The sequence below is a fragment of the Osmerus eperlanus genome, chromosome 25 (genome assembly GCF_963692335.1).
Source record: "Osmerus eperlanus chromosome 25, fOsmEpe2.1, whole genome shotgun sequence".
NCBI classification, from domain to species: domain Eukaryota; kingdom Metazoa; phylum Chordata; class Actinopteri; order Osmeriformes; family Osmeridae; genus Osmerus; species Osmerus eperlanus.
The window spans coordinates 6,743,129-6,757,118 of NC_085042.1; the positions used below are offsets into that span (position 1 = coordinate 6,743,129).

The window sequence follows — 13,990 nt, forward strand, 5'->3', positions numbered from 1 at the left end:
CGGATAAATTGGGATCCATTTTACTGATTGTCTCAAAATGGCAACATAAATGTATTTCACTTAGTGTAAATGGTTAGGAGATTCAATTTCATCCTTGTTTAGTTGGCCTTGATGATGTGTTCTCACTTTGTAATCACAGCCTCAAGGTTCCTTTTAAAAGCACACAAATCACACAACACAATAGTAACCGTTAGACGAATACTGTACAATTTAATTGACACATTACCTGAAGTCAAATACATTTTGTCAATAACATAAAGAAATACATCACAAAGAACTGATTTGAAACACTCAACACTTTCATTAAAAGTTTCATCCTAAAACTTTGACATTCAATTACCAGGAAGTGGGATGTTTAAATACACAAGCTCTTTCTGTCCTGATTAACTGAAGTACTGTGAGGTTTCAGCTATTGTGATTGATTTAGGGCAGTGGGTTTCAACCCTGGTCCTCAGGGACCCCCTGTCCTGCATGTTTTGGATGTTTCCCTGCTCCAACACACCTGATTCAAATAAATGGGTAATTATCTAGCTCTGTAGAAACCTGGTGACGACCATTCACTTGAATCAGGTGTGTTGGAAGAGGGACACATCTAAAACGTGCAGGGCAGGAGGGCCCTGAGGGCCTGGTTGAGAACCACTGGTTTAGGGGTTACAAGTTAGGCAGCATTCAGTGGCTTCACAGCACCACACTGGCCGTCGCGCAGTTGTTGGTGGGGATCCCGATGCGACGGCGGCAGGTGAACATCTTACGCAGTTCGGCGCGGAAGCGGTCGTGGAGCCAGGCGTAGAGGAAGGGGTTACAGCAGGACGAGCTCATGGCACACAGGTGGCACAGCAGCTGGATGAGCAGGAAGAAGCGCTTGTGGATGAGGTCGATGTCGATGTCGCGCAGCACGTTGAACACGCTGATGGGCATCCAGCAGAAACCGAAGGCCGCCACCACCAAGGTGACCAGGCGGAAGGTCTTGCGCTTGCGTGTCCTCTGCGCCTCGGCCTGGCTCTGTGTGCGGTGGCCCGGCACCACGCAGTTGCGCAGTTTGACCGAGATGCACAGGTAGGAGGTGCAAAGCGCCGACAGAGGGAGGACGTAGGTGATGAAGAGGGTGCTGTAGGCGTACGCCAGCCTGTCGGTCTCCTGACCCATCCAGAACTCCTCGCAGATGGTGAAGCCCTCGTTCTTGAACTCCACATGGTAGGTGTGAGCCACTGCCGGGGCCACCAGCCCACAGGACAGCAGCCAGATCCCCGACAGCAGGTAGGTACACGCCAACACAGAGATGCGCTTCTTCAAAGGGTGCACAGTGGCATAGTATCTTGAGGCAAAGGGAAAGAGGCAGAGAGAGATGGTACTGAAATATAATGCCACGTGTATGTACTGTAGAGTACCATTTTTCGTGTCTGAATTCATGAAACGTGTCGTTTGGTAACTTTCATTCAATCTCACAAAAGGCTCATTTGAATGGCTGGTAACACATTTTAGCACTCCATATCTGTAATTTTGAAGCATCTGTCCCATCTGCAGATGGTTCTATTTGGTTGGTACAGACCCATATTTGGATGAATGATTCAACCACATTAAATTGCTGAATTAGGATGTCTGAATGTTCGAGCTTTCAAAGAGCACCAGAAGATGTGTGCATAACCCATCATTCCATTACTCACACAGCAACTGTCCAACATCTTCGAAAAAGGCTTTTGTACATATTTTCAATGTGAAAATGATGAACAAACAAAGGAACAAAAAGGTTCAGTCATACACAGTCAAATGTTTATAATTAAACTGCCATGACATTACCAAGTCGCCTTTCAGAAATAACATTCGAGGGAAATTAGAAATAGTGCTTTGGACTTCAAGGTCTGAGGTGCTTTGTTCCATCGTGGCCTACCTGTCTACACCGATGGCAGTGAGGGTGAAGACTGACACATAGACCGTCACCGGCTGGATCAGGTACACCAGGTAGCACATGAAGCGCCCGAACACCCAGCCGTGAGGGTTGAAGGCGTAGGCCAGCGTGAAGGGGACGCACGTGGCGCACATCAACATGTCGGAAAAAGCCAGGTTTCCTATGAAGAAGTTGGTGACGTTGTGCATCTTGCGCGTGCGGCAGATGAGGTAGAGCAGCAGGTAGTTGCCAAAGACCCCCACGAGCACCACCAGGGCGTAGCAGGGGATGATGAGCAGCTTGAAGCTCTGGAGGAGCTCCACCCCTACAAACTGGGGGCTGAGCTTGGAGGAGTCGTTCTGGAGCATCACCTCGTAGACCTGCCCGCTGTTGTTCGTCCCCGGCCCCTTCAGCTGGGCCAGGTCGGCAGACCATTCATTTCCACTGCCCTCCATCACAGCGGCAGGTCAGGAAGCACACACACCACTGAGTACCTGACCGAAAATAACAGATGATGCTTTACAAAAATAGGTGACTCTGTTTGAAGCATTAACATTGTACATGCTGTAGAAATCATCCTAATTTTCTTAGAATTATTTATTTATTTTGAATCCATAAAGATATTAAGAATGAATAAGGATGGTGTCAATAAGCTAATTTTCTCGAGTTCTGTGTGAAAAAGAGATCACATTTTCATGCAGGAGAGTGAGTTCACTCACAGATGACACATGCAGTGTTGCAAGAAGGGAACGAGAGATTTATTGACAGAATCGTGTTTTGTTCAACAATGGAATTACGTGCCTGAGAAGTCAAAAACAAAAGTATTGAAGTTGACATTCGCGGCCTCATTAAGGCAAGCCTTTTATGTGCGTACACAACTGTGTTTGGCCATCAACAAACCGTGAGATCAAATATAACCAGGAAAAACAATTCTAATTCAGATGATGAGCTGTGCCCAGATAGGAGGGTCTAAAGAGGGTATCGGACTATTGGTCTGTCAGGAAGAACCGAGGGGGGTGGGGGGTGTTTCTGCTTCATGCCGTGAAGCAGAAACTGTAAGCACAGTAGACACACACTGGAAAGCCTTGACAATCTGCCTAATCCTCATTTGTTGTGTCCATGAGAGAGGAACTTCTCAAAGGAAAGTGTAAATCTCCAGAGCCAGAATTGCATTAAAACTGAAATGCTGAGATGTGAATGTTATCATGCATTTCAAGTGTCTCATCACAAGTGCAGGTCGAGCACAGCCCGTTTTGCACTGTTTACTAGTCTTTCTGTGTTTTTGCCTCTACAAAGCTGCAAACTAGGTTAATGGTCTTTTAGAGGGGATCTGTTATTGAGCACCAAAGATACACAAACTGCACATGGGAACATACACACAAACATGAGTCCTCCTGCCGGGCAAGACAGGAAGGTGGAACAGAGCTGTGAATGTGAATGTACGTGTGATCACATCCATCAGGTCACTGAAAAACCAATCACCGTGAAACACACACAACTAGATCCTCAACTCCTCCTGTGGTAAATCTCATTTTCTGTATATAACACAGTTTACGAGTACTAGCAAAGCTCACACACAATAAAAGCCGAATTAAATGCTGGCACACAGAGCAATATCTCTAGGCTACATCTCCTCCGTTGACGTGCAACACAACGTCGTACAATACATTGAATGTTGATCACAAATAAATTCAGTTGACCAACAACATGCAAGAACACCACTTCTTTTCTCAGTAGGAATGTTTTTCTTGCAGGTGATACCTGCTGAGTAAAGGAGATATCTGTAACATAAATGTAATTCCGTTTACCAGAAAGTCCTTGGAAAAGATTCAGTTTCTTTTCCCCCCGTCATTCTGGCAGCACGAGGATGCTGCACAATTTTCTAAAGCAAAAACTGTATTTGTAATAGTTTTAAGTGATGGATGAAATGTTGGCTGAAAGTCCATTAATCAGACTTTGTTTGCAAGACTCGATTTCTTTCAATGCTTTAAATTGTGATTTGACGCAGTATTGCATATGCTATACACGGATGTACGTTGAATCTAGACCCTCGGACTGAAAAATCTAAATTTAATTTAAACTTGCTATTAGCCTTTATCCCCCCCCCCCCCCCCCCCCCAAAAAAAAAAAAAAAATCTATATGGGACATAGCCTACATATGAAGTCGAGTATATAACCTTACCTTTTCAGTACCTTTGGTCAGTGATATTATGTTGCTTCTTGTTGATGCCCTCTGAAACAACTATACCGGTCCTTCAACTCCGTGACAGTCGGAAACAAACGACTGGAGCGAGGAGCGCGCAACAGTTTCCCACTGCTGAGAGCAAGCAAGGTAATTGGTCAGTGACATTGGAAAAAAGAGGCAAGCCTATCTGTCCCTATGTTGGTGATGGTACTTATCACATAAACTGACCATTTTAGATGAAATGGCATTTGTGATTTGTGTTCGATAACAGTCTCCAAAATCTCCAAGAAAATATGAGAATTTATAAAACCCTTTATCGGTTTATCTACCTGGATATAACCTATAAGGTATATCCATATTGAGTTGTGCAAAGCTAACACCTGAATGTATACCAATGAATACTTATGTTATTCGTGTCTTTACTACTCAATTCGACATTAGGGGCATGCCTGAAAGTGTGAGTATTTGTGAAGGGCACGCTGACAGTTGTACGTAATAATTGTGAATCCCTAACGTTCATATGAAACCCTTGTATTTTATCTTTCAAAAAAATTCCGAACTATTAGGCTATCCTGGATGGTTCTATCCCCTGTGTCTTCTCCCCTTTGTTGCCTAATGGTTCTTTGAGGTTGTGATCCCTTTCTGACTCAGACCCTGTTTCCTTCATGGTGTCATCATGCGGGAGTCAGATGGCTGAGCGGTGAGGGAGTTGGGCTAGTAATCTGAAGGTTGCCAGTTCGATTCCCGGTCATGCTAGGATAAGAGCGTCTACTAAATGTAAATGTCATCATGGTCTTTGATGACATTTTGGTCTTTGATGCTTATAGCGTTTGCTTATTGCACTCTATTGAGAGACAAGTTCGAAAAGCTCTGTTATGTAGAATCAATATAGGCTATCGATATAGATGGTGTTGCAGCCATTATGTTGGTTATTTGTAGTTTTTTTTATTGTATTATTATTTTTAACACTGGGTAGTGTGGGTGCAGGAGCTCGTTTTTGTTGAACTCACTTGAAGTTGATTGGAGACCCGGACGAGCATGCCGTTTTTTTGACAGTGTTGCCGAGCACACGCTATTGTTTTTTATTTCGTTATTATTAGAATAAATAGTATTAAACGCAAGAAGTCGTCTGTGGAGTGCACGCATATAAACCATTTAAAATCCAGTCTAACAACAATCATTCAGTGGCTTTGAGCAGCAATAGGCACCACACTTGTGTTGGCCGTCCGTCCGGCTGGGGTTGTTTCTCACAGTCCTCGACTACGATGACAATACACGAACACCGAGGGCACAGGACAGGTGTTGAACTGAATAACCCATTAAAACCAGTGTATGAGGAAAAACCACACCAGTGAGAAACAGAATGGCCTATTAAGATCAGTAGAATTAGTTATAGTTGATTCTCTCAGGGAATTGAGAATGTTGTCTTGGTTCCATCTTCGAAATTCTGATTGTTAGAAAATGTGAATCGTTCCCTGATACTTCACATTTAGTCACTGACATAAAATAATGATATTGGTTCAATTAATACTTACTGTGCTATGAGGCTTCTTAGTATCATGAAGATATTACAGCAAACATACAGGATCAATGATAGCAACCCTGCAGCTGTATATCCTTTGTTCTTGAAATTGTGTATCTGGTGATGACTCATTTCTTTTCAGTGTTTGTGACCAGAAAGGGGTATTTTCTGTTGAACTAACAGCGAAGACCTCACCATTGCAAATGTCAAAGTGTTAACTTAATGCCAGGAGAGGATAAAAACACAAATAGTAAAATGAACACTCCTGGTGTAAAATTAAAATGTTGAAATTTGCTGTGGAAGCTGGAAGCTCTGCAGGTAATACTTTGATACTAACAGACTACTTTATGGTTACAAACACTCAAAATAAATGAGTCATTGGATGAATTTAGCCAAGGGTAAGGACAGAAAGGGAACACACTGATCCCACATTGCATCAGCTCCAGTGAACTACACGTTCTGTATGACAAACACACAACATTTTCATTACCTCTTTGTGCCGTATGTATGTGGTTATGTTCAACACAAATTGATGGGCTGGTTGTGGGCACAAATACGTTATGAAGAAAAAGGCATTGTATCAATGGCTCGTAGTTCAGTTGAAGGGGCTTTTCGAGAAGGCCTGCTAATTGTGTGGTATAGCATGAATGGATTAATCTATTAGTCTCTTGTCAGTACTGCTTCATTGTAAAACATTTAAATTGAAATAGAGCTGTAAAAACCATGTGAACATTGGGAACATCTATCCTTATGAAATGGCAGCTGGAGACGTTGAGAAGATCTAAGAGATGGTGTGTGCTTTCCCGACAGTCCTCCTCTGGGTGTCTTTCAGCTAATTACCACTTGTTGCTAGTCACTTCGATGTCAAGCAGTGCTGGGACCAGATCAAAGGGGTCCTGTTTATCAGAGAAGAACAGCTTGTTCACCACGGCCAAGCCTCTTTCCCAGTGGACACCACTGCTGAGAAATGTACAGGTGAGGCGTGTCTGGGGGCACTTGGGAGAATCAGACGTATCTTGGACTGAATGTAAAGCTTTGATAGCAGCCGTGAAAACATCAGCTTCCTTTTATCTGTTCCTCGACTTTACTCCATATCTTTTTCAAATGCTGGAGAATAACCTGCCAAGTCTCTGGCCTCAAACTGATCAAATGGTTGCACACCATTTCAAAACTCCTTTTCACTGCCTTTCGTAATTCAAATTATTGTAATTTGTTGATATCATTTTGTTTGTAGATTATTTTTGATGTTTTAGATATTTTACTCCTGTCTTTTGATCCTTCTGATCAAAAAGATTTTTGAAATGACCTCCTGAATGGAGATGACAAAAACCTTCTTATATTCAAACTGCAGTCTAATAGTCGGTCCTTTTCAAAGAGGTCCATTTCGAAAGGGTCTCAAGGAAATCAATCTAAATATGCCATGATTGGGACCACAACCCAGACAGACTATTCTCCTACCAAATACACCACCTACCCTTCCATGCAATGGCTTCTCCTGTTAGTGACTGTCCTTGTAAAATACATGATCAAAGATCGTAAATCACAGGTGGCCAAGTTTGTTGTGGGATACATGTTTTCGGCCTAAAAATAAACGTGTCACGGTCACCAACCACTCATCATCTAATCACTGTCCACTCTACGGAGTGGGAACCTTCCAGATAACTGTGCAGCGTTAACAGATCAATGAGGCAATTTGCATCGGTGTGCCCAGTGACTAACCCTCAGCAGAGTAGCACCAGCTGTATGCCCACTGCCTGGTCATTAACCTCACTGTGCTGATTTAGCTAAGAACTACCTCTTGACAGAGTTATGTGCTTTATCCGCTTGGCTGTTACCTGAGAAGTGATTGTTCCCTCAGAGCACTGATTAACATCATCATGACTGGTGGGATGGAGACAGTTGGAGTTTAATGGAAGCAGCAGGAGACGATTTACTGGGGGTTGGACAGAGAGACAGACAGCTGGACAGCCGTGTGAGTCCAGGCCGAGCACCCACTGTGATCTGGTCAATCCACTCTGAAAGTTTAAATGAATAAATGATGAAATGATCCAGCCTGAATCCCTCACTCCGGGTGTGGGTCAGGTGTGCTTTAGATAGCAGAGTACGTGCTCACCTACACGTAGGCTTTTTAAACAGAGGAGTGGACCCGACGGGTGGTTTGAAACAGAGTAATGGCTCTGCATTATGGTGGCTGTTGATTATCAGCATTGTTCGCCCTGCCGGTGAAATGGAAAGAGTGGAGCCTCTTCGTTCATTAAGTACCCTCTCTCAACCTCTTTCTTAGAATGGCTTTGATGTAACAGCAACATTTGGTTTTGTCTCATGTACAGCAGGCTGTGAAAAGAACGCCATCATGAGAAAAGCAATGAAGTGTTTAATATGATCATAAGTTCATTATGGGCCTCTGAGCTATTAAGTACTCAAATACATTTTCTGAAGAAACGCTGGATAATTAGTCCAAAAAAGAAACAAAATAGATCTTGGAAGTTTTTCAGTTGCCACTTGATAATGCCCAGAAGGTACATTGATGACGCAGATAGAGGCAGACATGGATGTCATGTGAATTACTTCAGAAAGCAGCAACAGGTATGATCATGCTTCCGCAGAGGTCATTTAATGGGGAGCTGTGATCTGCTATACACACAAGGTCTGCTGTTCTGGACATATATCTCAGTTTTATACGTACGTGTGTGACGTCAATAGATTTAGAGAGGTTGTAGACAGGCTTGAGAGAATTGCTGTTCTAAGTCACTTATGTTTGCTTAGCTTGCCAGGGGCTTATCAGGTCTCATTGTTTTTCTCCGGTTGTTTTCCTCCCCTTGATTTAAGATAATAGGTCTATGTAGTGTTTGGTATCTGTCTGCGTCGAGGATGGTCGACTGTGCTGACAAATGATACGACCACTCTAAACAATGAGTCTTCGTAGTGATGTCAGAACGTATTCTTAACACAGCTGTTCTGTAACTCTTCAAACAAGTGGGGATATAGGCTATGTCTTTTTTTCTTCTAGGCTAACATTTCCCACACTTAAGGAACAAACACCACCACGATGTTGGAGACATCGTTATCCTATGCGCGGGAGAGGTGCAGTGATTTACGCTGGGCTGAAATCACGTCTTCTTGGAGGTGTGGGCGTATCTTTGTGTTGCTCTGACAATTGAAAGATTGTTTTTTACTTTGTACTTGCACGCTGCGCGTGGAGTAATTGCTTTAGGTTCAATACCACGCAGCAATGATTAGGGTCAAAACCAGGCATGGTCTCCAGAGAGTTTGTTAAGACATCATTACTGTCAACATCGGGTGACATTACCAGGAAAAAATACCTTGATGTTACGTATACAAAAAAGAAAAATATTCTTGAACTTCGCGCTCATCTAGGACTGTAACTGTTGAGAAATAATTGTCTGCTGGCATCCTGAAGTTATCCATCTCACAATCTAAATCTATCGAGTGTATTTCTATGTCACAACCACAATTCACGTATGATTTACACTTGAATTTGTAGCGATAACAAAGAATAGAAAATTTTGGCTTAAGAAGCCACCGCTAGATCGACATATTCAACCGTTGACTGTGATAAACTATTCAGAATGTATTTTGCAGAGAGCCATGCAGCCTATTGCTCCAGAGACAGGTGTTAAGGTTATGGGGGGTTGATATGAAATATGGATGCGAACAGTGACATGCGAGGGACTTGCCTCCAGGTACAGTTATATTTTACAGGTACAGTTTACACAGGTACAGTGTACAATACGTATTACTAGACCAAGGGAGATCAAGTAATATGGAAGGAATAAGGAATACAGAGTTGAAAGTAGGAATGACAATCTAGTGAACCACCTTTTGTTTTCGCAATCTAGCCTAATGTCACTGAGCGTAAAGAGCTGAAAGGTATGAAATTATACAGGTCATGTAATGTACGGAAAATGGTCTGTTTAACATTTCATGTCTAACTAACAAATCAAAGTCCGCCCATAAACAATTCAGATAATGATAGTGGATTTATTTTCTTCTTCATACTGTACAGAAAATTATAGGTTAAAAAGCAATTGCTTACTGATAATTGACGTTTTAATCTATGGATGAAATTACATATGTACCAAACATGAATGTTCAAAATATATATTTGTATCCGTATTCATCAATTATCTCATGATGCAATAACCAAAGGCATGTTTACTTTAAAAAACTAGGCAGTGTAATTGAGGATGTGATTCAAACATGACAGTGATAACAGTGACATGATAATTCCAGGTTATAAACCCAGCAAAGACAAGTGCTTGGACGTAACATCCTCAACTCCCATAGGTCACATAATAATGATCCACCATGATTCACCACCTATTCAAGACTCCGACATTAAAACCGTACTTGCACTTAACGAAGAGAGCAGTCATCACTTTCTTGCCAAGATATTGTAACATATGATAATATTTATGTAAAGAAAGACGCCATATGGTCCATACTGCACCACCGCTACAGAGTATTATAAACATTCTAATCACTTAGACATGATAGGTCTATCTAGATATTGTGACATGGTTGTACACCTCTGGCTTTGGGGTCAGAGGGGAGAGGTCAGTGCCAGGTGAATGGACTCCGCTACGTAGTCAAGGTTACGGCTATTGATGGCACTCACATTCAGGCAGCCATTGGATGGGAGGTACAGATGGCGTCTCTTGACCAGGAACTCTACTTGTCGGGCTGAAGGAGAGGAGAGAACAGATCAGGTGTGAGCCTCTCGCGTAAATCCTCGTTCATTATCATGTAAGGGGTTGAGATGGTGTTGAGAGAGATTGAGGTGGCTCAACGCTAGGTCATTAGTTTATAAAGGGTTGAGAGGGATTGGGGCTTAACATACATGCTAGTTTATTAGCATGTAAATGGGTGAAATAGGCAGAGGTGGTGGGGGGTGTTGAGGCGGTTGGACGGAGCCCGAGTGAGCTCACCGTTCAGCCCCGTACAGCAGTACAAGCCCCCCTGCTGGGTCACATGATCCCAGCAGCCGGGAGATCCCAGCAGTCGGAGTTTCTCTCGCAGTCTCTCCCTGATCAGCATCCCCCTCTCCACCACGCGTCTCACTCCCTCATGCCTGTTACAAAACATCTCAACGGAGGCACACTATTCCACACTGACAATCATCTCAAACACTACAGAAACCAGGAATGTTTGCTGGACGTACAGTACTGTGCAAAAGTCTTTGGCACAATGAAACATTTGTTTCTTTAATACTGTCGCACAAATACAGAAGACCAAAACATATGTAAGACAATATTCATGTAAAGAACTCTTGGGTGTGTAAGACTGCTGCACAGTACTGTACCATTCGATGAGGTGAGCAGGGTTGCTGAGCACTGTGGCCACCACGCGCGCCCCACCCACTGACGGACGAGACCACAGGGAGCCGACCAGCCGACCAGCCTGAGACTGGACGGCCAGCAGGGCGGCGCTCTGCTTCAAGACGCACAGAAGGTGCCCGACACGCTCCTCTGTAAGGACATGGATGGCAGGCAAGGAGGACATAGATCATTAGGTTGACAGACAGACACACACAGAAGTAGTTATCTGTGCATCTGAGAAGCATGTGACACATCCAGAGATCTGCATTCTCGAGGTGGCCGACGTCATTCTGACGTTCTCACGATGGGGTCGTTCACAGGTCGCAGGCCAAGAGGCAGGCCTTATGTTGTCATGTAGTCATTTAGCAGACGCTCTTATCCAGAGCGACTTACAGTAAGTACAGGGACATTCCCCCCGAGGCAAGTATGGGGGGGAAGTGCCTTGCCCAAGGACACAACATAATTTTGCACGGCATGGGAATCGAACCGTCAACCCTCTGATGAATAGCCCGATTCCCTAACCGCTCAGCCATCTGACACCCATGCTTTGCCACTGAAGCGTCTCACCGTACAATCCAAAGGTGTGAGAGAAAGACTGGGCACAAAGCAGCTCCAGGCCCTCAGACGCACAGTGACGGACAGACCAGGCGTCTAGCTCCATGTCTCCATGACACAGGCCTTGAGCAGGCAGCAGGAAGAAGGGGAACAGCCTGCGACTCTGGAAAAAGGAAGGGGGGGAAACGGAAAAAAACAAACAAGATTGTTTAAGGAAAACGGAAGCGTCCTGGACTCCTTTTCTGTGTCATTGCCTGAAGGCGTCAAACTCTCTGAGAAACACATGTTTGATGCACAGTGATGGTGGGTTTCTCGAACAGTTTGTCCTACCACCATCAGCTCTGTGACGAGCCTCCATTGCTCCTGTGACAGGTGAGCTCCTGTGGGGCAGTGAGCAGAGGCGAACAGCACAACAACACTTTGCTCTGGAGCACTGCCCAAATCCTCCAATAGCTGCTGCACACTCACACCCCGCTGCGCTGGATCCCAGTAGCGGTAGCGCCGAACCGCTTGGATTCCCGCTGCCTCAAAAACACCGGCCAGCGAATCTGGCAAAAGAGCAGTCCTTTTTCTTATTGTACCATCTGTCAGATAAAACCCATTGCTCGACACTTCAATTGGCTTCCCACGACCACATGCACATTTTTAGCACGTGATTTTCTTTTTCCATCTGTGTGCTCTTAATAAACCACCTACTTACCATCACAGGGGGTGGGCAGATAGACAGGGCCACACCAGGCAGAGCGGATATCGTACCAGTGTACTAGTAGTTCAGCCCCCAGACGCACAGCCCCAGTGCTGCCAACAGTCTGAATACCCAGCACCTGCAGGACAGCGAACAGCAGAGATTACGGCAGCCAGTCATTGTGAAGAATCATTTCAGTTAAGCACATGGCTACTGGTTGGTTATTTAAATAGTGTCCTATATGGAGAAATGTGCTACATGACATAGCAAACTAAGTTATCAACTAAACCAGGCTGGTTTCATATTCAGCTATAATTTGTAAAACATTATAGTGTTTTTTTATATTATTGTAGTCAAATATAATTGTATGGTTATACCTAAACATAATTGTAAATGTATTATTATCTATCAGTGTGTTTTTTAACTTTATCTTAAATTACTTTATTTTTATTATTAGGCCTATTATTTCTTATTTTACCTATCATCTTAGCTTCAACAGTGCTGCAGGGACAGTGCAATTTAAGTTTTTTACTTAATTTGTAGGCTACCTATGAATATATTACAATAAACTTGATTGATTGATATTATAGTCCTTAAGCCCTAAACAGACACATACAGTATAGGCCTACATAGGGTCTTCAAACACTATCGAGTTTACCCTGTTCTCCACAATAGCTGGGCTGTTCCTGCCCAGAGCCAGTTGCGTTGCTCTTCGGTTAAATTCTGTCAGGCCCAAGGATGGTGAATAGCCCGCGCACAGAGTCGGGTCCGTGCTTATCTGTTTCTTTATTCTTGCAATGAGAGGGAGCCCCGCAGTTTGGCCCTCCTCATTAAGGCACTCTAGAAGATATCCACAAATATTTAGCAACACTTGTGGGCTACCTTAAATATCAGCTGTTACAATTGAAATGGATGGGAAGGACGTTGCGGACTTCGCTTAATATAAACGTCTAGAAAAGTATAATTTAAAAAGCGTAATGAACTGGTTGGACTTACCTTTTCCTGCCAGGTAAACCTTATTGGCATGGGTGTCTTTTCTGAAATCAGCCAATAATTTGGTTTCAGGATTCGGTGCTGCAGTCACAGTATCGTTGAAAACCGAGAGAAAAGATTTTTTCCGCTCATGTAGGCCTACTTTTCTGGTAGCACTTTCAGTGGCCCCACCACAGTTACCATCACATGCTGGCCTCATATTATTGAGCTTTCACTGTGCACTCTTATCAGCGAGGTAGCTCAGAGGCTTTTGTTGTTAGGAGCTGTTGCTTAGCTACAGTAGTTGGATACTGTCATGGCAACGCTTATGATGGATGGATATAGTCATTGTAATAAATTGGTGCGTTCGTAATCGATTTCGAGTGTGTAAACAGCTTCATAGCCAACTTGTTAGGTATTAGTAAACAGTTTAAACCATGCTTTTGGGTCATTCAAGCAAAGGATCTTATTCGGTGACCCAATCCCAATGAAAACTATTCTACAATGGTGTATTTAATTGTTTTGTAGCCTAATTAGTGATGCGGGGCTATGTAGACGATCATTTCACGATGAAAACTCTAGGTGGACACCAGATGGCACTAGTTGGCAGCCCAAAATAGTTATCTAATTAACCACTCTAGGTCTAGTTTAGCCTACGTTGTAATGGCGGCTAGTCAGAATCACTTCCTTCCACCGTCGATTGCCAATTTACGCGCGTTTATGACCTTTCATAAACACCGCGTTTAACCATCGGTTTTGTACACATAGCCTGACATATGGCTTGATGAATATTCCACTCACAGAGCCGTAGGCCTATGTGTGTGAGTCGTTGGCTCTTAACATGGTA

General features: G+C 43.6%; 2 protein-coding genes across 3 annotated transcripts; both read right to left on the bottom strand.

The window, feature by feature from the left end:
• Positions 1–641: 641 nt before the first annotated feature.
• On the bottom strand, positions 642–5,311 carry prlhr2a (prolactin releasing hormone receptor 2a). Its single transcript, XM_062452047.1, has 4 exons — positions 5,081–5,311; positions 4,068–4,199; positions 1,889–2,379; positions 642–1,315 (listed from the first exon to the last, which is right to left on the bottom strand). Exons 3-4 carry the CDS (start codon positions 2,338–2,340, stop codon positions 679–681), a joined length of 1,089 nt encoding a protein of 362 aa, XP_062308031.1. The 5' UTR covers positions 2,341–2,379; positions 4,068–4,199; positions 5,081–5,311; the 3' UTR covers positions 642–678.
• Positions 5,312–9,580: 4,269 nt separating this feature from the next.
• Positions 9,581–13,616, bottom strand: got1l1 (glutamic-oxaloacetic transaminase 1 like 1). 2 transcript variants are annotated; one of them, XM_062451460.1, is made up of 8 exons: positions 13,168–13,616; positions 12,830–13,011; positions 12,187–12,310; positions 11,817–12,070; positions 11,499–11,649; positions 10,916–11,081; positions 10,542–10,684; positions 9,581–10,296 (listed from the first exon to the last, which is right to left on the bottom strand). In XM_062451460.1, the coding sequence occupies exons 1-8, from the start codon at positions 13,361–13,363 to the stop codon at positions 10,157–10,159; spliced, it is 1,356 nt and encodes a 451-aa protein (XP_062307444.1). In that variant the 5' UTR covers positions 13,364–13,616; the 3' UTR covers positions 9,581–10,156. The 2 variants fall into 2 exon arrangements, with proteins under 2 accessions (XP_062307444.1, XP_062307445.1); XM_062451461.1 differs by having other exon boundaries at positions 11,817–12,034; positions 13,168–13,614.
• Between the last annotated feature and the right edge of the window lie 374 nt (positions 13,617–13,990).